A 21,973-nucleotide genomic window follows, 5' to 3' on the forward strand; every position below is an offset into this window, starting at 1 on the left:
TCATCCATGTTTTGATCAAAACCAAACGATTTGATTGATTGATCAAACCTGATGTTCCAGCTCCTGGAAGCCTGCTTCAGCCCATAAATAGACCTCTGCAATTTGCACACCTTTCTTTCTTCCTCCAAGGAAGAGAACCCCTCTGGCTGTTCCATGTAGATTTCCTCTTGAAGGAACCCATTTAGAAATGCAGTCTGCACATCCATCTGCCAGATCTCATAATCAAAGTGTGCGGCGATAGCCAATAAAATCCTGATGGGTTTCATCATCGCTACTGGTGAAAAGGTTTCCTCATAATCTATACCCTCTTTCTAGGTATAACCCTTTGCCACCAGTCTCGCTTTGAATCTCTCGACCTTTCCATCTGCGCCCTTCTTCCTCTTGAAGATTCATTTACATCCAATCGGCTTGACGCCAAGTGGTGGATCGACTAGAGTCCAGACCTTGTTGGAATGCACTGAATCGATTTCAGAGCGCATTGCTTCCAGCCACCTAGTGGCATCAACATCCTTTAGACCCTAAGAGTATGTCATCGGATCCTCATCCGATTCAACCGATACCATGTGGAACTCTTCCACTGTTTCCTCTTCGGTTAGAAGAGTAAGTCTGGTGGGTGGTCTAATAGTCCTCCCACTGCGTTGAGGTTCTTCAGGTGTTGGTATTTCAGTGGGTATGTCAATTGGTCTCACTTCAGGAAGTGACGTTTCTGAGCCATCTGATAGCTCCTTAATGACTACTGGTTCGGACCTCTGGGTCATCATTTCTTCCTCTAGAAATGTGACGTGTTTGCTTACAATGACCTTTTGGTCAACCGGGTCATAGAAATAATAGCCTATCGTGCCTTTGGGATAGCCTAAGAAATAGCATCTCAAAGTCCTGGATTCCAACTTATCTGTCTGTTGCTTTCGCACATGTGCTATGCAACCCCATACCCTAAGGTGTTGAATACTGGGCTTTCGCCCTTTCCACAACTCAAAGGGTGTCTTGGCTACAGACTTAGATGGAACTCTATTCAAGATATATATCGCCGTCTCTAAAGAGTACCCCCAGAAAGAAAGAGGCAGCTCACTATAAGTAAGCATCGTCCAGACCATATCCAATAGGGTCCGATTGCGTCGTTCGGATACATCATTTTGTTATGGTATACCTGGATTAGTTAGTTGACTAACTATCCCTTGTGATATGAGATGATCTTTAAATTCATCCGATAGATACTCCCCTCCACGATTTGATCGTAAGGACTTGACGCGTTTGTCGAGCTGTCTTTCGACCTCGGCTTGGAATTCTTTGAATTTATCAAAGGCTTTCGATTTCCTACGCATCAAGTATATGTAACCATATCTAGAGTAATCATCGATGAATGTGATAAAGTACTCATACCCATATTTTGCTTGTATGTTCATAGGTCCACACACGTCAGTATGTATCAACTCCAACAGATCTGTGGCTCTAGCACCTTTATTGCTAAAGGGTTTCTTGGTCATTTTGCCCTGAAGGCATGACTCACAAGTGGGGAATGGTTCCACCCTCAGACTCTCTAAGGGCCCATCCCTCACCAATCTACTGATTCGGTCCAAATTAATGTGACCTAATCTTAGATGCCACAGGTATGTTGAGTTCATTGGAGCTGCTTTCCATTTCAAATCAACATTTGAAACTACATTCGTTCTAATAGGGCAATCTAGGAAATACAAACCACTTTGCATATATCCGGATGCAACAAAAGAATTATTAAAACGAATAATTAACTTAGAATTAAAGGAAAAACTATATCCATCCAAAACAAGTTTTGAAACTGAAATTATCTTCCTCTTGAAAGAGGGTACATAATAGCAATCCTTTAAAACTAAACTAGCAGAACTAAATTTCAAAATAAAAGTTTCCACAGCCATCGCCATGGTCTCAGCTCCAATGCCCATCCGAAGACGCACCTCATTTCTTTCCAGGTTCCTTGTCTCCTTGAACCCCTGCAAATCATTGCAAATGTGAACAGTGGATCCACTATCCACCAACCAAGAATTGGTCGGTTCAAAAGACAAATTAGACTCATAAAGAACGTGAACATCACATGTACCTTCTTTAGCAGCCTCTGTTTCATCCGGCTTCTTGTCTTTCAAAGTTGTAAGGTAAGCACGATAGTTTCTTTTCCAGTGACCCTCCTTCTTGCAATAGAAGCACTTGCCTTTGCCTTTATTGCCAGACTTCCCACCCTTGGCTTTCAAGGTCTTACCCTTACTTCCCTTTTTCTTCTTCTTCCCGTTTGAAGAAGACTTTGCCTCAGTTGCATTGACCTCAGCCTTGTCCTTTTTCAAGGACGCTTCAGCCTCTACCAGTGCATTAGTAAGCTCGGTGAGCTCCATCTCCTTCTCGGACATCTTGTAGGACATCCTAAAAGGTACATAGGCAGAAGTGAGTGACGCTAAGATCACATCAGTCTTGTATCGCAGGCTGAAATCAGTCCCCATGGATTCTATTTTTTCAAACAGATTGATCATTTTCATTACATGATCCATCACTGGAGTCCCCAGGACATCTTGGAGTTATGGATTTGACTCACCGCATCGAGAATGTGCGTGTGTCAAGCTCTGTTGAATAATTCACAAGCTTATCCATTTTATCCCAGTGCGTATATCCTTGACTGAGTCTACAACTGACTTTTCCAACGATCCTAGGATATAGAGTGATGCCTTGGAATCCCTCATGAGGAACTCTTGCATCTCTTCATTTGCCTCAAAATCGTTCGGGTCGGGTTGAGGAGGAACTTGTTCATCTAGAACTGTGTACAGTCCTTCAACAGTCAGGAGCAACTTAATGCTCTGGTACCAATCGACATAGTTTATACCATTAAGTTTGTATTCGCTAATGAGTGTTAACAGGTTGGAATTAACGGTAGCCATCGTATATTAATCTACATATGCACAAGTAAATAACCACATGCTAATTAATGACCATTGAAAATAATAAATTGAGCACACACATCAATGGTCTTTCATGATTTGGGTTTCCCTCATAACCCAAAAGATGAATTGGATGCCTATAACCCTTGCATGCATAACTTACCCTGTCGGGAGTTATTATACACACCGTGGTAGTGTGGACTAAGCTGTCCGCCTCATGGGCTTCCAATATTTTTGGCCACCTGGGTGCCATGTCCAGATCCTTTCGGCTGACACACACCCAAGTCATGTACTTACCTATCGCATTAGTTAGAATCATGGAATCATGAAAGATGGCCTACTGTCGCAGTGCCCTCTCACTATCTATACCCTAACGTATCTCGATAGAGGTAAATATAGATAAATATGACAGTGGTCCTGGCAATGTCCTGTCGGCGTATGCGGGGTATATCACACAATCTCTACATTTATCTTCAATAGGAGGCCATGGACATGTCTATCGATTAAGACTAGTCCATATCATACATGTATTATGATTAAAGAGGGATTAAGCAACTCTCACATACATATCATGGATGGAATAAAATAACATAATTAATCAACATTAATTAAAAGTGATTATGGGATGACGACATTTTTATCAGAAACAATTAAAGAACCCTCCCAATAAAAATAAAACTAATAACTTTGGGTGCATTTATCATGCCATGGATGCTACGCCTCGATCATCTCCTCCGCTCGATCACGTCTTCAAAGTAGGTGACTTGCATCTCCATAAGCTTTGAGCGCCACATGTGGATCACCTTCCACATGCCCTGGGAGCCCTAACTCCTCTAAAATTACAATGGAAACCTAGAAAAAATTATATACACTTTCTTTTCCATAATAATAAAGAAATCTCGCATGGAGAAACCAACCCACCATTTGGGCTGCCCATGGGGTGGAGTACATTTGTTTATAAAAAAGAAAGGGGGAGAGAGAGAAAGAGAGAAAAGCATCACATCCACCCATAACCCCATGTATCACATACATAAACAATCCATCCATTTATTAGAATGTCATTCCCATAATCACATCATAATATAATTTTATGCATGGGCATTAAAGCAAGTGAACCAAAAATTAAAACATGGATTCCTTCAATTATTGAACCACCACATTGCATGTGATAACATGTATCCAAGCCCATAAAATTAAAATCGCATTTTAATTGCAAGTGGGTAAAGAGAGAATCTCTTCACCCATCATCATCCTCCAAAAACAAAACAAAATAATAAAATTCTGTTTTGAAAAATAATTCCTTTTTATTTTTTATTTTTTAAATTAAACTGGAGGAAAAACAAGGGGGTGCATGCAGCCCACTTGCGTAGGCTGCAGGCACTCCCTGCGTAGCCCGTAAGCCCAAGGCCCACGGGCAGCAGCCCATGGCCAAGCCCGTAGGGCTGTTGCCCATAGGCTTGCTGCCACGACAAGACATGTAGGCTGCAGCCCGCAGCACGAGCAGCCCGCAAAGGGAATGCGCACATAGGCAGGCAATAGGGGAGGGCGTGCGTAGAGGCTTGGTAGCGTGCGCTCCCCCCCCCACATATAAACATGATTAAAAAAAATTTAAATTAATAAAATTAATAATCACTCCTTAATTGGATATATGCTTCAATAATTGGAATAAATAAAACAAACAAAATCCATCATTACATGGGTAGGTTGTTACACTAACAACCTTGTAACTACCCATGTGCACATGGGAATGTTGTTACAACAACCATATTCTAACCACCCATGTGCCAACTTGCATCCCACTCATGATAATCATATTAATCATTAATTATTTAATATTCATGGGTGAGAAAGGTGGTTCTGATACCACACTGTTGGTCAAACAACGGTCCAGGGATCAAACCATGGTTCCCTAGGGAGACCAAGATATTTATCCTCAGGGTTTTGCACGCCCTGGGTTAGCCCATGGTGTCCCATGGGTGCCCCATTGAATTTTTAGGGCTTTCCATGCTCGCCCATGGGAACCCTGGTGCATCCCTGTTAGGGTTTCTCCTTCCCTCATGTGTCCCATAAAATTTATTATCACAGTAGGGACGAAGAAACTCATCTCTAGTCCATCACATGGCAAGGGGGATCCATCCCTAACTCGAATGCGCAGCGGAAAAGGTCGATTCGAGCATCCCATGAACATTAAATAATTAAAACAAAAAGAAATTATTCAAGAACTGCTAACCTGGTGAGCCTCAAGTGTTGCTCCTCCAATAGATAGTGGTTCTTCCTCCAAGAAGCACTTCGAGCAGACAGATCTGAACCTCAACCGGTGCTACCAAGGTTCTCCAAGCCAATCCCAACGTATCTCGAACTGGATCTGGGTTTCTAAAACCCTAGCTCTCAAGAACTAGAGAGCAAGAAGAAGAAACACAAGAGAGAGAGAAGGGGAAGCCAAAAACGTGGAGAGGGGGTAGCTTTGAAAAACGTGGAAGCCTAGTCTCTCCCACGTTTTGGTCTCCTTTTAAATAAATAAAAAATATTAAATTAAATCCTAATAGGATTTAATATAATCACAGTGAGAGTCTAACTCTCTCTCTCCTGATATATCTCTTGATTGGCTCTTTCTGTCTATCTCAAAGTCCTTTACTAGGTGAAGAAGCAGAATCTAATAGGGAATGTGTTAATTAGCTACTTTATTTAATTATTAATGAATAATTACAATTAACATCAAAACCATTAATTAAATAAAAAACCAATTAAATTAGCAAATTCCAAATAACTCCCTATATGATAAATAGTTCCCTATATGATAACTATTTATCATATACACCCCCCCACTAATCAACACCATCATTATGGAATCTAGGGCATGTACACATGTACTGCCAAATCCCAATCCATAGTACATGTCCATATAAGAGCGTCTGTGCATCTGATCGGGTCCCGCAAAACTCGATAAAATACTTTGTTCAAATAATTATAAATAATGTATCATTTTATGTAAAATAGATTTTTGCAAAACCATTTCCAAAATGGTACTGGATCCAGATTCTGATCCGACCATGCACAGACAGTCTCTATCTTGGTGTTCCCCAATCGGGCAGTGGTGACCGTGTTAGATAACTCCTTCACTCACAAAATGTTCACGCATTCCCAGAACACCGGCTTTGACTCGCTTGAGTCTCAGTCATTGATGAACCAAAGAATGCGATCACACTTTGCAGTGACAGGGTTTCCTCAGGCACAGGGTGTCGGTGACACATGCCTATCCCTTCCTACATCTGGCAGTAATACATGAGGGAATCGACAAAGTAGATTCTTCACCAATGTACACATCAAACATGTGAGCACTCGCATTCGTACCTTGACATCACATGTCTAGGCATACCCAATGCGACGACCATATGATAAGGGTGCCCAGCCCAAACCCTAGTCGTGACTACCATTTTAAGTAAAGCTTAGGGACACATAATGCTCAAAAAGTTTATATTGCATGTGACAATATCAAACTAAAATGTATAAATGTTCAATACAAAGGTGAACCGGGTTGAACCGAACCGAACCGGGTTTGATGGACACACATTTGTCCAACAATTACCAGTACGAGAAACCTTCTCCCATACTTTTTAATGAAGTGACATCTAATGCTATCAAGGTGAAGCCCCTAATGAAGATTCTACTTCAAAAAGAACTTTCTATGATCTCCTCCCAATCAATCTTACATGTTTCTAAAATTTGTTCTTAAGTGCAAGTGAAGTTGTAAATAAAAACCCTTCATCTATGTGTAACCTAAAATTAAAGGTTGGTCGGTTGGTATTACAACTTGACATAATCCACATTTACTTCAAGTAAATCTATTTATAATTTTTTTTTGGGTGGTGAATAATAAATTAATAATTCGTGCTATCAAGTAACCAACTTGGAATTATGTCAAAAATTGATAAGAGCCACGGTTAATTAGTCTCTCATTCAGATAGTTTTCTATAATGTTCCATTGTCCTTAGAGCTTCACTTTTGAAATCTAGTATCTAGTTATAAAACTGTTAGATTAAATGAAAAATCTTATTGTAACAAAAGTGGTGAACTAAACCCAAAGAGGTAGCGCAGTTGTCAAGGGACGAGGCCTAAGGAAGCTGAAGGTTCTGAGTTCGACTCCGCCTTCTCCCTTGGGGCCAATCGCCCGAGAGGAAACTCCCTGGTGAACATGGGGGCCCCAATATCTCTCGGTTCATGTGTGTTGCGGGATCGTGCACGAGCCCTGGAGGATTAATCGACCAAAGGCCAGATTACCTCCTGTTCCCAAAAAAAAAAAGGTGATGAACTCAGAAGCTGTAAACTTACTATTTTGTCCTTTTAAGATAATATATATATGTTTTTCGATGAGGGTAAATATTGCATTAGATAACTTTTAATTTTTTGAAAACCCTTTTTTATCCCAATATTAAATAACTTTTAGGAATAAACAAGGTGCAATTGAAAAAAGGTTATACAACTTCAAGTTGTACCTAGATTAAATAGTTTAATGTTAACCGGCATCGTCTTTAATGTTTGCAATAGAAATAGACCTAGACCTCTTGAGATGAGCCCAATAGACTTCTCTCACAAGAAAGCCATTTGATTCACCTAATCGAAAATATATATGAATTTGGAGTGCATATTAGCTATAGTCAAGTCTTTATAAATAGGGTAAATTACAAAACACCTCTTGAAAATGGAACAAATCTCAAATCACCCCATTTTATCTTAAAATGCTTAGAACACCTTTTGCTTTAGAGCCCTATATTACAGATTAGTTTCTGTCGTTAGTTTTAGGTTGTTAACTTATGAAGTCAGCTGGTTAATTTTTTAAAAATCCTAAACTACCCTTGACCCGTGTATAGTTACTATTTTATACTTGAAATCTAAAAACCTCCAAATTGATCTTCTTCCTTACACCACTTTCTTCCTCATATGGTCTGCAACTCAATGGAAGACTGCATCTCAGTTGGAACTTCTCGAGAAGACTTACACTGGTCTGTAAAAAAAAAATTAATTTCTTTATTTTTAGTTTTTAGTTTTTCTTCATAGTTTGCATGGTTTAGTTAGGTTAATAAGAATTGGTGGTTTTTTTATTTGAATTGGTCAAACAGTGGAGACGTATCCGACGGAGACTATGCGATCTGAGCTATCGGTAAAACTGGGCTTGACGGAGAGGCAATTGCAGATGTGGTTCCATCACCGGAGGGTGAAGGATTGGAAGCCTCCGCCGGTGAAGCGGCAAAGGAAGGATGCTCTGGTGGTGGCGGGAGAAGAGACGGAGTGATTGAGAATACAGAGAGCCCTAGAGCTATCCGCAACACTAGAATCGCAAAATCCAGGGAATCCAAGTGAAGAAACCTATAGAAAGGATGGTGCAGAGCACCTGTGACCGAAAATAAATTCGAAGTTCCCAAAATAAGAACGAAGCATTGATTAAGTTCCATTTTCTCCTCAAAAATCATAAATTTTGCTTTGTAAAACTCAATTTTTTATCTTTCCCTATCATTGTCTCCTTTCTCGCTTTGGGTCCAAGAAGTGTTGTAACTTGGAATAAGAAAGTTGTTCTGTTCTGTTTCTGGGGAATAAGCCTAAGTTTGGATCTGGGTCGGGGTCGATTCCGTTTGAACAGATTGATGTTGGCAAGGTCCGCCGCTGCCGTCTCCGAGAGTTACAAGAGAGAGAGAGAGAGAGAGAGAGAGAGAGAGAGATAGGTTTGAAACCATAGTTAGGGTTAGTTGGGTTGGGTTGGGTTGGGTTACAAAGGGATGGGTTAAGGTTAAATATGACATTTCATTTTTTGGTTTGACTTAAAATAACATCGTTAGTGTTAGTGTAGAAGGGACGGATGAGTATTTTCAGATAAGAGGGGGTGACTTAAGATTCATTCCATTTTTAGGGGGTGTTTCGTAATTTATCCTATTTATTTTTTGATAATGAAGTCTATACATTTATTGTTTGCCAAAAAAAAACTACTTATTTGTTTTATATTAACTACAATCAAATTATGCATTTAGTTATTTGCAGTAATCCAGCATTAGACTCTATGACCTTGATTAAAAAATTGGTAAGGTTTTTTTTTTTTTTTGGGTAGAAAAAAAAATTGGTAAGGTAGGTTCCATGACAATGTGTTGATGGCTCATGTAATTAATTGTTTATTAAAGTTTAACTTCAAACTTAATAAGATAATTTATGATCACATGGTACTCAAAATTCTAAAAGCCTCACTTATCTAATAAATTATCTTACCAAAATAAAATTATGCAATAAATTCTATCCTCCTGAAACCCTCTCCAATAATGGATCACTTTCAGGTATCTCTAGGTTATAAATTTATTAACTATATTATTAACTAGATTCTTCCTAATCTGGTATCTGCAACGTGGCTGTTGGTATTATTAGGAATCTCCTTAACATTTTGTTTTTTAAAAATAATATTTTTTTAGAGAAGAAGGAAAGACGTGAACTGTTTTTTTTTCCTTTTTCATTAATTTCGGAAGCCTTTCACTATTTAATAATAAAAAAAAAGAGAAAAAAATAAGGAAATATTATAATTTCATGCACGATCGTGTATAAGAGGAATCTTTTACACTGAATTTTAGTAACCATCAGATCGAATTGTTTTAATCTGAATCGTCAAAGAATAAAGTAACGATATATATTTGTCCTATAAGGTTACTCTCTCAAATACGTCTCTACAAGACTTTTTATTTATCAATAATGAATAAAAAAAAGGAAACAAGGACGGTTAGAGAAAAAAAAGGGAAAACAATTCGATCTCTTCTTTTTCTCTTTCTCTTCGGCCAGCGATTTCTGCAAATTATCCAATCTCTTTCTCTTCTTTTTCTTTTCACTGGGTCGAACCCTAGAAGGGGTTAATCGAAGTTTCAGAGGGAAAAAAAGGGGTGGGAATCGACAGTGGTTTTTTTTTTTGTTGGTAAAACTCAAATGGGTGGGATGATTTTCAGTGAAAATTGAAGAGGTTATTTATTTATTTCCAATCCCTCCACAAATCACGCATACATCCTCCAAACTCCGACAAGAGCGTCGCTTTGCCTTCTCACCGATCAATTCTTGCTACTAGCAGTTTAATTTCGTTCAAAAACTTCGACTGCACCCCACCCTTCCCTACCCTGCAACCCCCCTCCCTCACTCCCATCCCTGTAAATAGCCTTTTATGGAACTTCAATGTCTAAGAATAAATTACAACATATTTTCAAAGCCCACTATTTAAAATTGCAACCGAATGGACTCCTGCAACCATCGGTGGCTCCTTTGCTTCCGCTTGTGGTCTTAATCAGGAGCAACCCGGCCACGGGCTTTGCCTTGGGATCCATGTGTTTCAGAGAGAGAGAGCTTAAATCACGGGGACTTGCTCTGTAATTGAGAGCAACACATCGGCAGCGGCAATGAGCACTGTAATTCCCAATCAAATATGCTCGGTATCTACACGAAGGAACTTTTCTGAAACCAGTACCAAAACCACCCTCATGATCCCTGGAGAGAAATTTCTGTCACCAATTTCTTAAGCTGAAGAGTCAAAAAGTGAAGATCCTTCATGATCACATACATGGTTGTTGTAGTTTATTTCTATCATTAATGACTCCAAAACTTGAGAAGAACATGCTAGCCAGTCAACTCGCCACCCATTGATTCTCCCTCTTCCTGCCACAGGTTTCTGGAGTAAAATAGTTGCAGAGAACGAAGTTGTTTCGATTTTTTTTTTTTGTAATTATTGTATTTTTTAATTATTATTGATAAATACAAAAGTCTTTTACAAGTATTTAAAAAGGTATTGAAAGGTAACCGTATAGGAGTTATCTACAATTACTTTATTATTGGACGGTTCAAATTAAAACACTTTAATCTGACGGTTACTAAAAGTTAGTGTAAAAGATTCCTCTTATACACGACCGTGCATGAAACTTTTAGTCTTATAAATTTATTAACTATATTATTAACTAGATTCTTCCTAATCTGGTATCTGCAACGTGGTTGTTGGTATTATTAGGAATTTCGTTAACATTTTGTTTTTTAAAAATAATATATTTTTAGAGAAGAAGGAAAGGCGTGAACTATTATTTTTTTTCCTTTTTCATTAATTTCGGAAGCCTTTCACTATTTAATAATAGAAATAAAGAAAAGAAAAAAAGGAAATATTATAATTTTATCATCCCTTAACTCCCTTAGGACGTAAAGTCTTCGTTTCTTTTAATTGACTCTTATTTTATTTTTGAAATTCCTTTAAGTTAAGAATATAAAAGGGTTTTCGAAAATGACATATCACTATATATCAAAAGGTATCATTGTTATGCATATTTTTGTGAGTCCGGATCCTCTCCAATGAAACGCGTGCCTAATGAGCATCGAATGGCTGCGTTGACTAGACATGCACTGGGATGTTTTGCACAGCCAGCCCAACGATGGATGACTCATTGGAGAGAATTCCAACTCCATTGTTACAAGTATTCTTGTGAAATGACAATTTTTATCTTCATAAAAAAAATGTATATTATATTGAAAAAACAAAAAATTAAAGTGCATTACAAATGATTTTACACTTGAGAGCTGTTAAGTTAGTAACAAAATCTCATATTTATTAGAAAGTGTAAGTTTTGTGCCCATAATATTGCTAAATGGGCTGTTTTCTTTTCGTTTGGTTGGTGGGAGAACTCATATCTTGAGTGTCTCACGGCTATTGTAAACATTTTTTTTTCCCCTCGTTGAGGAAGAATAAACCATCTCCCCCTTTGTGGAGCATATGCGTAAAAAAAGAAAAAAGAAAAAAATAGATATACATAATAAATGAAGATACTTGGAAGTAGGAAGTAGGCTCGTAGGACCCATTGTTTTAGGTATCAATATCGAACCGATACATATCATACTGGTATCGATATCGGTATCAGTTCGTATCAGACAATTTTTCCCTCAAAGATTCCAATACCATACCATATTTTTTTCAATTATACAATCTACCCGTACCGTGCTCTAATCTAGTATTATCGATCATGGTATCAGTATTGATATCTGTTCCGATCCATATTTATACGGATCGGCCGATACAAAACCGATACCTAAAACCATGGTTGGAACGTCACCCATCACAATCTTGCCCATCCCTTTGATACCCTGAAGTACTAAAGACTTTGCCGTGCCGGGAAGAAAGGTCTTTCTCTCTCCCTTGTCCCTTTTTTTGAAAATGGCTCACTCTCCACTTCACACGTTATTAGGCAAACTTGCTTTGCTTACTTCCCACTCTTTATCATCCATTTAGCTCTATAAATTCCTCTCTACCCCTCCAACCAAACGGTCCAAAGCTTAGCAGAAGCATTGATCGAAGCAAGCAATGGAGACAAATCTTGTTCTCTTGATTTTCGTTCTCCTTTTCTCTCCATTTTCTTGTGCCAATGCAACTCTGATCCTTGATGATCTTAACCTTTTTTCTAATGCCAATCTCCCCTCTGTGCAAGCAGAGAAGCTAATTCGACAGCTCAATCTCCTCCCTAAGGACGCCCTTGACGCTCCCATCGCTACCCAAGCCGTCCCTCCCACCCCCAAGATCGTCGAGAAACGCTTCAGCTTACCTAACCTTGCTGCTTCATCTGATGTTTCTGTCGAAGACCTCGGTCACCATGCTGGATATTATCAGCTCAAGAATTCCTACGCTGCCAGGTACTTCCCCCCCCCCCCCCCCCTTTCCTCTGTTGAATTCCTATTTGTGTTTCTATGTTGGTGGTTTACTTCTATGATAGTTTTTGTTTTTAAATAGCGTTATGGGAACTGAAATTGAATTTAGAATCAGAAACGAATATTAAGCTGAGGAAATTTTGGTGCTTTAGATTCAATTGATGTGGTTTCAGTTTCTAAGTGAATTTGCACTCCAGCAATTAGCTTTTTGAACTCTGTTAACATCTCAAAATCCCCTGGATAATTAATTGCTGCTAGTTATTGCTTCTCAGATATTGTGTTGTTCCAGACTTCCAGTGTGCATAAAGCGTTCTAAATTGTTCAATCTTATCTGTTTTTTGTAGGATGTTCTACTTTTTCTTTGAATCAAGAAACAGAAAGGAGGATCCTGTTGTTATTTGGTTGAGTGGGGGTCCAGGGTGTAGCAGTGAGTTGGCTGTTTTCTATGAAAACGGGCCTTTCACCATTGCAAACAATCTGTCCCTTCAATGGAATGACTACGGATGGGACAAGGTATCGATGTTTCTTTTAACTTTCATCTTTAAGTTAATTGGATTATTTGAAGAACCTTTCAATTTTTAATAAGTTCTTTGTAATCATCATTTTTAAAAGGTTATTCTCTCTTACAACCTTTTTACATGGTTTACAGTCTGAGAATGGTTAGATTAGTTATGGAACTTTACATTATTAAAGTTCTAGAGCATCAAGTGGTTTTAAAAAAAAAAAAGCTGATTGAAACTTGGATTTTATTTCTAGATGGTTGTAAAGAATGGAATTTTTTATTTATAACATAATATTGTATTTACTGAAATTTCCTTTTTGATTGTGTTGTCTCTGTTTACCAGTTCCCTTGAGGTTGTTAAACACAACCAGAAGACCTTCATATTGCTTATTGTGGGAGCTTTAGCATAACTTTTTTGTATTATTCTTCAGGTATCAAACCTTCTATACGTTGATCAGCCTACTGGAACTGGTTTTAGTTATAGTTCTGACAAGCGTGACATTCGTCATGATGAAAAAGGTGTTGGCGATGATCTATATGACTTCTTGCAGGTCAGTTTTTGTCTTAAATACGATAGCATTTGATACAAGCTGTATGACCATTTTGTGGATGAATATATGAATGTAATAAGAAACAAAATCCTGTATATTTTAATGTCTCAATGGAGTTAATTTTTGCAAATATCCTAGAATTTGTAAAGTAGTCAGTTCAGCTCTGTATCATGCTCATGCTGCATGGTAAGAGAGAGTCTCCACTGCACATACGCTCAGCACTCAGCAGATGTCCCACCCACTGTCATTTGTAGTGTCTTGGGGGCATTTCTAGAAGCAAAAAGGACATGTATTGAGTGCTGATCATACGTGCAGTGGAACTGGACTCCATGGTAATTCCCCCTTTTCTTTAAATGCTTTTGTTGAGTACTTCTTTTGCAATTTATTTTGAGACTGAAGCCTCTCAATTTTTTCTGAATGTCTCCATGCATTGGGGGGGGGGGGGGGGGGAGTATGAATCTTTAAATGAATAAATTTTTTTAATTTGTCCACTGCACCTTCTGATAACCACTTGTTAAACATGGACGATTTTTCGGTGAGCTCCAATTAAGTTCCATGTTCTTCAAAACACTTAAAAGAAACCCATATTTGGGTGTAGATCTTATTGTCAGGTCTTGATTAGCACTGTGAAGTTATTGTGAAAGGATATAGGAACTGAGGCTACAGAACAATATTAAATGGGGAGTGTCATACTTCCACTCTTCCCCACCCTGCTTTCTTTTGTTAAAATTTATTCATTTTCATCTCCATGCCTTCTTGAAAAAATTACCTCATAGAAGAGCCTTCTATTTATTGAATCAGATCCTTGTTTTAAAGGTTAAGCTCCAACTTAACCACACATTTTGGTCCTACACGAAACAAACAGACACCCAAAAGGGGTGGGGGGGACTTGGATCACCCACATGGGGGATCTTCCAAAGGCACGAAAAAATAAAGAGAGAAAGAAAATGATGATGATGGATTGATTAATAAAAGAAAGTAGAGGTTATGTCCATTGGATGGTTAGTATCTCTTATGCTAAGAACATTAGTTTGACTCATTTTCTCCTCTATGTGTCAGGCATTTTTTGCTGAGCATCCTGAATACGCGAAGAATGACTTCTATATTACAGGAGAATCATATGCTGGGCATTATATTCCTGCTGTAGCCGCTCGAGTTCACCAAGGGAACAAAGCTAAAGAGGGGATTCATATAAACCTCAAGGTATGAAGCTGTTTTAACTTGATTTGGATTTATATTTGGTCAGTTATGCTTGCTTCTCTGGACTTAAATAGGTGCAAAAATGGTTGAACAGGGATTTGCAATTGGAAATGGACTTACAGATCCTGCGATGCAGTACCAAGCATACCCGGATTTCGCATTGGACATGGGAATAATTCAGGAAACTGACTACAAGATTATTAACAAATTGCTTCCAGTTTGTGAAATGGCAATAAAGCTTTGCGGTAATTCTTCTTATCTCTGCAATCTCTCCTGTAGTCCCTGGTTGTAGTTATGTTATGAATTCCCATATTTGTTGCTGCTGGTTGTTGGTTGAAACTGACAATAGTGGGGTGAATTTTTGTAACTTAAAGTGGAAATGAGAGGGGGATCCCTGCAGAATGTCACTAGAGTTGAATTCTCTTTTTGACAATAGCAGATGCCCCTACTCTCAATGGTTCTCTGCAGCTTGGAGTCATCATCCTTGGTTTAATACTGTTTCCTTTTGTTGCAGGCACCGATCGTAAAATCCCATGCATGGCATCATATGTTGTGTGCAACTCCATATTCAATATGATCGTGGAGCGTGCTGGTAATATCAATGTAAGGATTTGTCCATCATTTCAGTGGGTTCAGTGTTGGAGAAATACTAATTTGTTTCTAACAGAGAAATATGAGTATTTTCTTAACAAGCATTCTGCAATGTCTTTATTCAACAGTACTATGATGTCAGAAAGAAGTGTGAGGGGAGCCTTTGCTATGATTTCTCAAACATGGAGAAGTTCCTGAACCAGAAATCTGTTAGGGATGCTCTTGGAGTTGGGGACATTGAATTTGTTTCATGTAGCCCTTCCGTTTACCAGGCCATGATGGTGGACTTGATGAGGAATCTGGAAGTTGGTATACCTGCTCTTCTGGAGGATGGAATCAAGTTGCTGATATATGCCGGGGAGTATGATCTCATATGCAATTGGCTTGGTAAGTTTCCTGGGTCCAATTTATTAGCCCCCATTCCATATGAGTTCTGAGTACCCAAATCCTCACACCATTGTATCTACGTTTCTGCTACGCAGGGAACTCAAGATGGGTTCATGCAATGGAATGGTCTGGTCAGAAAGAGTTTGGCGCAGCCTCAACTGTCCCTTTCATGGTTGATGGTGGAGAAGCAGGACAAATGAAAAGCCATGGGCCTCTCACTTTCCTCAAGGTCACTCTCTTACCTCGTTATCTCACATTGCTGCTGAAATTTCTCTCCATATATAAATGGATTATTCATTATGATACCCGTTGTTTTTCTGTACTGATTAAGAGTCTGTCATTTTGATGACTAACAGGTCCATGATTCTGGTCACATGGTCCCAATGGATCAGCCCAAGGCTGCCTTGGAGATGCTGAAGAGATGGACTCAAGGGCAGCTTGCAGAACAAGGTCAGGTGGCTGAGATATGATAGCTCAGCTATGCTATCCATCTTCTGTGATATTTGTTATCCATTTAGAGTTTCCCTCACTTTCTAGCTCTCTTCTGGAGGTGCTTGTGAATATTTTCCCGAACTCTGGATCTCTTGCTTGAAATCGTTTAAAGAGACTCCATACACATTATTAAAATATGTTTGGATTTAGTATGTGCATGCCTCTGTATATCTTTGCCTTTTTTTCCCCATTGCAATGGATAGCTGCTAAATGGGTACCCGTGTTGATCATTGCCGGCAAGGTTTCATCAGATCAGACTAAAATCATTAAATTGAAATGGAAATTTTAAAAGAGGGCTTGATCCGGAAGAATCGGATCAGAATTGGCCAAGACCGATCCCAATTCTAGGGTTTTCTCACCTGTTCACTGGGTTTTCAGATCTGATGGGTCGATTCTAGGGTTTGTGAGACCAATACCAGCCGAGCACTAACCGATTCGATCCCCAATTCTGATTTTCATAACTGTCTGACTACAGACATGTTCCCTTAGGTACATGCGCTTCAAACTGCAAAAGAAAACTCAAATTTGGGTCTTCGTTAGATAAAATGCTAAAATCAGGGTCCATCGTTCTTTTTTATTGCAACGGAAATTGAAGAGAATTTGTTTTTTGGTAAATAGGGAAATTGAAGGGAAGGAAGGAGAAAATATTGATACTTAACAATAAGGTCTTTTGTATTCATTATCTAAATATAATTGTATAAATTACTTAACTTTTTTTTGTTATATTTAGTTGTATAATTATCTTACTTTAGATACAAAGTAAAGTGAAATTTAATAATCAATATAGAATGATTTGGAGTTAATGACATAATCACGAGGAATAATGATTATAAAAATCTATTAAAAGAAATTAATGATTATAAATTTTTATTTTTTTAAGGTTCAAAAATTTTCTTTTCCATTCCTTCTAATTTCCCTTGCACCTAAAGCTGGTAGAGTTTAGCAATTCACCTTTCCCACAATATTCATCTCTCTGTTTTTCTTGTCAAAATCCATCAGACAAGGTTTAGCACCTTAGCCTTGGTGTGCTGAGATAATCATAGGCTCGTAGCGATCAATCATGTTTGAAATAATACCAAATAAACAGAGAATATATAACTTATCTCAATGGTTTAATACTTAGAAATGAAAGAAACCACATATTGGAGGAGAGCTTTATGCACAACGAAAACCACGAACACTTGGTGGGGCTTGGTCATGCAACGGATCATTATCTGTTCCATTTCCCTGCCCAGTCCCTAACCCCAAGTTCCTCTAATGGGGGGGGGGGGGGGAGGAGCAGAAATGACCCCCCTACCCTCTGCCCGAACACACTACCCTAGTGGGTTCCACTCCCCCTATTAGAGGAACTTGGGGAAATGGACCGAACAGAAAATGGAGCAATAATTTTTTGTGGTGCCACTGATCACTGTCCTTAAGATCATAGTTGCCCCTTATGGCGTAATATGGGTTCTTACGAATCGACCTCCAAGTTGAAACAGCCCCCTTTCCAGTAGTTGATGTGCTCGCTTACTAGACCGCATTAGGTTATACCTAGATTGTGCTCAACCAATAAGAAAGGCAAAACTGAGAGAGACACTTAGATACTGTTGCGATACTAATCCGGATCAGCCTGGTATTTTTAAAACCATGTTTTGTATAGTTTGTTGATTGTAAGGTATTACTGGGAATGCAAGACCAATTATCTATCTATCCATTACTATGTTACAATAGTTTTTTTACATCTTACATAGACAAAGGCGCAAGAAAAAGGCCAAATGAATGGAAGAGAAGTATTGTGGTCCCGATTTATAAAAAAAGAAAAAAGGTGATATTCAGAGCTATAATAACTGTAGAGGCATAAAACTAATGAGTCATACTATGAAGCTATGAGAGGGGGTAATTGAAAATCCTCCCTAAGAAAAGAAAGTACTATTTTGGAGGAACTATTTTGCTTTATGATAGGAAGATATAGAAGCTATTGTCTTACTTAGGAGTCTCATGGAAAGATTTAGAGAGGGCAAGAAGAATCTCCATATAATTTTTATTGACCTAAAAAAAACATACAACAGAGTCCCTAGAGAGTTAATCTAGCATATGCTAGAGAAGAGAAGAGTTTCAAGTAAATACATAAACATAATTAAATATATGTATAATGGTGTGATAACGAGCATGAGAACTTTGTAGGGTCAAGATAGTGATTCCCAATTATAGTTGGATCACATCAAAGATCAACTTTATTAAGTCCTTATTTGTTTACCTTCATGGATGATTTAACCAAGACATTCAAGATGAGATTCTTTAGTGTATGATTTTTGTTGTTGATATTTTTTTGGTGGATGAGACATAGACACGGATCAACACCAAATTAAAGTTATGGAGATCTACATTGGAATCAAAAGGATTTAAGATAAGTAGAATAAAGACGCAGTATATGGTGTGTAACTTTAGTTATACTAGAACGGTTAATGAGGTAGTGAAAATTGATGAGAGGGAGATTCCACAAATTGATCATTTTAGGTATTTGGCATCAATCATAAATAAAGAATATGATATAGATGATGATATTGCTCATAGAATTAAAATAGGTGGATGAAGTGGAGAGGTGCGTCCGGATTGTTGTGTGATCGACATATTCTTTTAAAGCTTAAAGGAAAATTTCACAGGACTGTCATACGGCTGTCTATGATGTATGGTGCAAAATGTAAATGTTGGATAGTAAATAAGCGTCAAATAGATTAACTAAGTATAGCAGAGATGAGGGTGTAGAACAACAAAATAGTCTCACATTACCTGGGGATATGCCATAGAATGCACAAATATGTTGTGGCATTTTTACTTGGTATGTCACATTTTAAAACCGTGCAGACCTCAGTTCAAACCGGACAATATCGTGTCATCTGTGGAGCCGAGTTTGTGACACTTCATTGGTATCAAAGCCAAGGATGGGATTAAAGGGAAAATCAAGTGAAAAATACAAACTCAATTCATCATTTTATCAGATAATTTAATAGAAGCAATAAAAAAATAATCAATAAGAGCAAAGGTTAACATATCACTGCCCAACAATATGTTCGTACTACCATAACTAGAACCAATTGAACTATAAAAAAAATAGAGAAATAGACTTACTGATGTGAGACAAAACAAAATTAACTTACTAATGCCAACATGGAACACGATTGGGTTTTCGTTTGCACCAACAGAGATCAAGAGGCACAACGAAACACGATGGAAAAAGACTTATGCAAGCACATAACACGTTGGATGTCGATGCTACACGCACAAGGAGAGAGCATCAACAGTGAGTTGTTTCATTTCTCCCGTTTGCACAACAAAGATCAAGAGAAGGCTCTTGTTCTCATTCACATAGAACACGATTGGATTTTTGTAGCTTTTCTATCTCTTTTCTCTAGAAATAAATATAGATTCAATAAAATTCATGTTAATGGAAAATATATAACCAAGAGCCCCAACATAAATAAAATTTTGGAGTGGGAAGCCAAACCCTCCAGAACCCTTATCCAACAATCGAAAGTTTTTTCACTCTTTACGTTTTGCCCGTCGTTACATAAAAAATCAAAATTGAAATTGAAGAACACCAACTATGATGTTCTATTGATGGATGAAAAATCGGATAACAGATTTGATGCTCTTGAATGGAACAAATTGATGATCATTGGGCTATTAAAGTCAAATGACATTTCATTGGTTTCAAAGCCAGGGATGGACCCAAATGGAAGCGTGGATGTAGAACCACAAAACTATAGAATAGTCCCACATTATTTGGGGATGTGCCGTGGAATACACATTTATGTTGTGATCTTCTTACTTGATATGACGCATTTTAAAACTGTACGGATCCCGATCCAAAACAAACAATATCGTGCCATTTGTGAGGTTGAGTTTGTGATATTTCAAAGGGTATTGAGATGACTATGTGACAAAACTAGGAAGGATAAAGTGTTTTGAGATGACATGACCATGTGTAACAAAGACCTTGAAAAATAGAACCGAAGGATCTATATAGCCAATCCCATTTAGTTGGGATATAAGACTATAAGTGTAACGTAATAAATGATGATCATGAGGATAAGCAAGATCTTTGTGAGGTGGTTTCAGAATTTTTCAGCTACGGGGATTTGCCACAGGACCTCAATAAAACCTTCCTCTGTTTGATACCTAAGGGCAATACTCCTGAGTCAGTGGATCAATATCGTCCAATAAGTCTGTGTGGGGTTGCAGTGAAACTCATTTCTAAGATTATGGCTGGTCGCCTTAAAGGAGCTATGGATGTCATTACATCACCCAATCAGTCAGCTTTCGTTCCTGACAGAATGACCTCGGATAATGTTTACATTGCACATGAAGTGTTCAACTATGTCCGACATAGGAAGAAAGGATAGAAGCGCCTAGTGGCTATCAAGTTAGACATGCGGAAAGCCTACGATAGGCTGGAATGACACTTCATCGAACAAGTCCTCCTCAGGTTGGGGTTCTGTGCGAAATAGGTCAGTCTTATCATGATTTGCATCAAGTCTGTCTCTTTCCACTTACTGATTAATGGAGTTGATAGCGGAGCTATCCACCCCTCTCGGGGCATTCGACAAGGGGACCCGCTACCCCCCTTCCTTTTTGTTCTGTGTACGCAAGCTCTCAGCTCGATTCTTAGTGAAGCTGAAGGAAGGAACCAGATTAAGGGGATCAAAGTCTGGAATAGAGGCCAATCAATTTCCCATTTGCTGTTCGCGAACAATTGCCTGCTGTTCTCCGAGGTGAAGCTCCAAGATATCTATCATTTAAAAGATTGTTTAGAGCTATATTGCAGAGCCAGCAGGCAAGCCATCAATCTTCAGAAGTCTTCCCTTACCTTTAGTCCTAATACTCCTCTTCGTTTTAGGAGATGGTTCTCTAGAATTTTAGGCATCTCTTATGGGGAAGGTCCATCGAAATACCTGGGATTGCCGACGGATTTTGGAGTCTCTAAAGCTCAACTATTTCAAGACATTCGAGATAGGGTCTGCAACAAAATTCAAGGTTGGAAACACCAGTTGTTGTCTTCAGCAGGAAAAGAAGTTATGGTTAAATCTGTGGTGTGTTCTATGTCCAACTACACCGGGTCTCACTTCAAGTTGCTTATTTTGCACCACAACCAGATTCGACAAGCTATCTCTAATTTCTATTGGGGCCAAACCAGACAAGAGCACAAGGTGCACTAGATATCGTGGACGAGATTATGCCAGTCCAAGGAGAAAGGGGGCATTGGGCTTAGAGACCCTATATTACACAATAGAGCACTTCTCTCCAAGGTCGCGTGGAGGCTCTGGTCCAATCCAAATACTTATTGGGCCCAGTTTCTTAAGTCCATCTATTTTCCCCACTCTTCTTTCCTTGAGGCAAAGTTAGGCAGCCAGCCTCGTGGGCTTGGAGGAGCATACTAGAGGGACGCAATGCACTTCAACTGGGGCTTCTCTGGCAGATAGGTGATGGGGTATCAGTCTCTATTTGGGAGGATAATTGGGTGCCATCCCTCCCATACTTCAAGTTATCTTCTCCTAAGCCCACCAACTGTCCCTTCTCTAAAGTAGCTGATCTGATTGACCCAATCAACAGAACCTGGAAGCTGGATATTATAGATGCCTACATTCATCCCCGCGACAAGGCTGAGATTTTTAAAATTCAGA

General features: G+C 38.7%; 1 protein-coding gene across 1 annotated transcript; it reads left to right on the plus strand.

Annotated features, from left to right (window-relative positions):
• Positions 1–12,217: 12,217 nt before the first annotated feature.
• On the plus strand, positions 12,218–16,459 carry LOC122653235 (serine carboxypeptidase-like). Its single transcript, XM_043847191.1, has 9 exons — positions 12,218–12,572; positions 12,932–13,100; positions 13,521–13,640; positions 14,700–14,843; positions 14,935–15,085; positions 15,355–15,443; positions 15,560–15,818; positions 15,914–16,047; positions 16,175–16,459. The coding sequence occupies exons 1-9, from the start codon at positions 12,247–12,249 to the stop codon at positions 16,286–16,288; spliced, it is 1,506 nt and encodes a 501-aa protein (XP_043703126.1). The 5' UTR covers positions 12,218–12,246; the 3' UTR covers positions 16,289–16,459.
• The last annotated feature ends 5,514 nt before the right edge of the window (positions 16,460–21,973 follow it).

This window comes from Telopea speciosissima, chromosome 2 (genome assembly GCF_018873765.1).
Source record: "Telopea speciosissima isolate NSW1024214 ecotype Mountain lineage chromosome 2, Tspe_v1, whole genome shotgun sequence".
Taxonomy (NCBI): Eukaryota; Viridiplantae; Streptophyta; class Magnoliopsida; order Proteales; family Proteaceae; genus Telopea; species Telopea speciosissima.

Coding starts and splice junctions, on each gene's coding strand:
- LOC122653235 (XM_043847191.1), top strand. CDS start 12,247: ATGGAGACAAATCTTGTTCTCTTGATTTTCGTTCTCCTTTTCTCTCCA. Junction 13,641..14,699: donor ATCTATATGACTTCTTGCAG/GTCAGTTTTTGT, acceptor TCTATGTGTCAG/GCATTTTTTGCTGAGCATCC. Junction 15,819..15,913: donor TCTCATATGCAATTGGCTTG/GTAAGTTTCCTG, acceptor TCTGCTACGCAG/GGAACTCAAGATGGGTTCAT.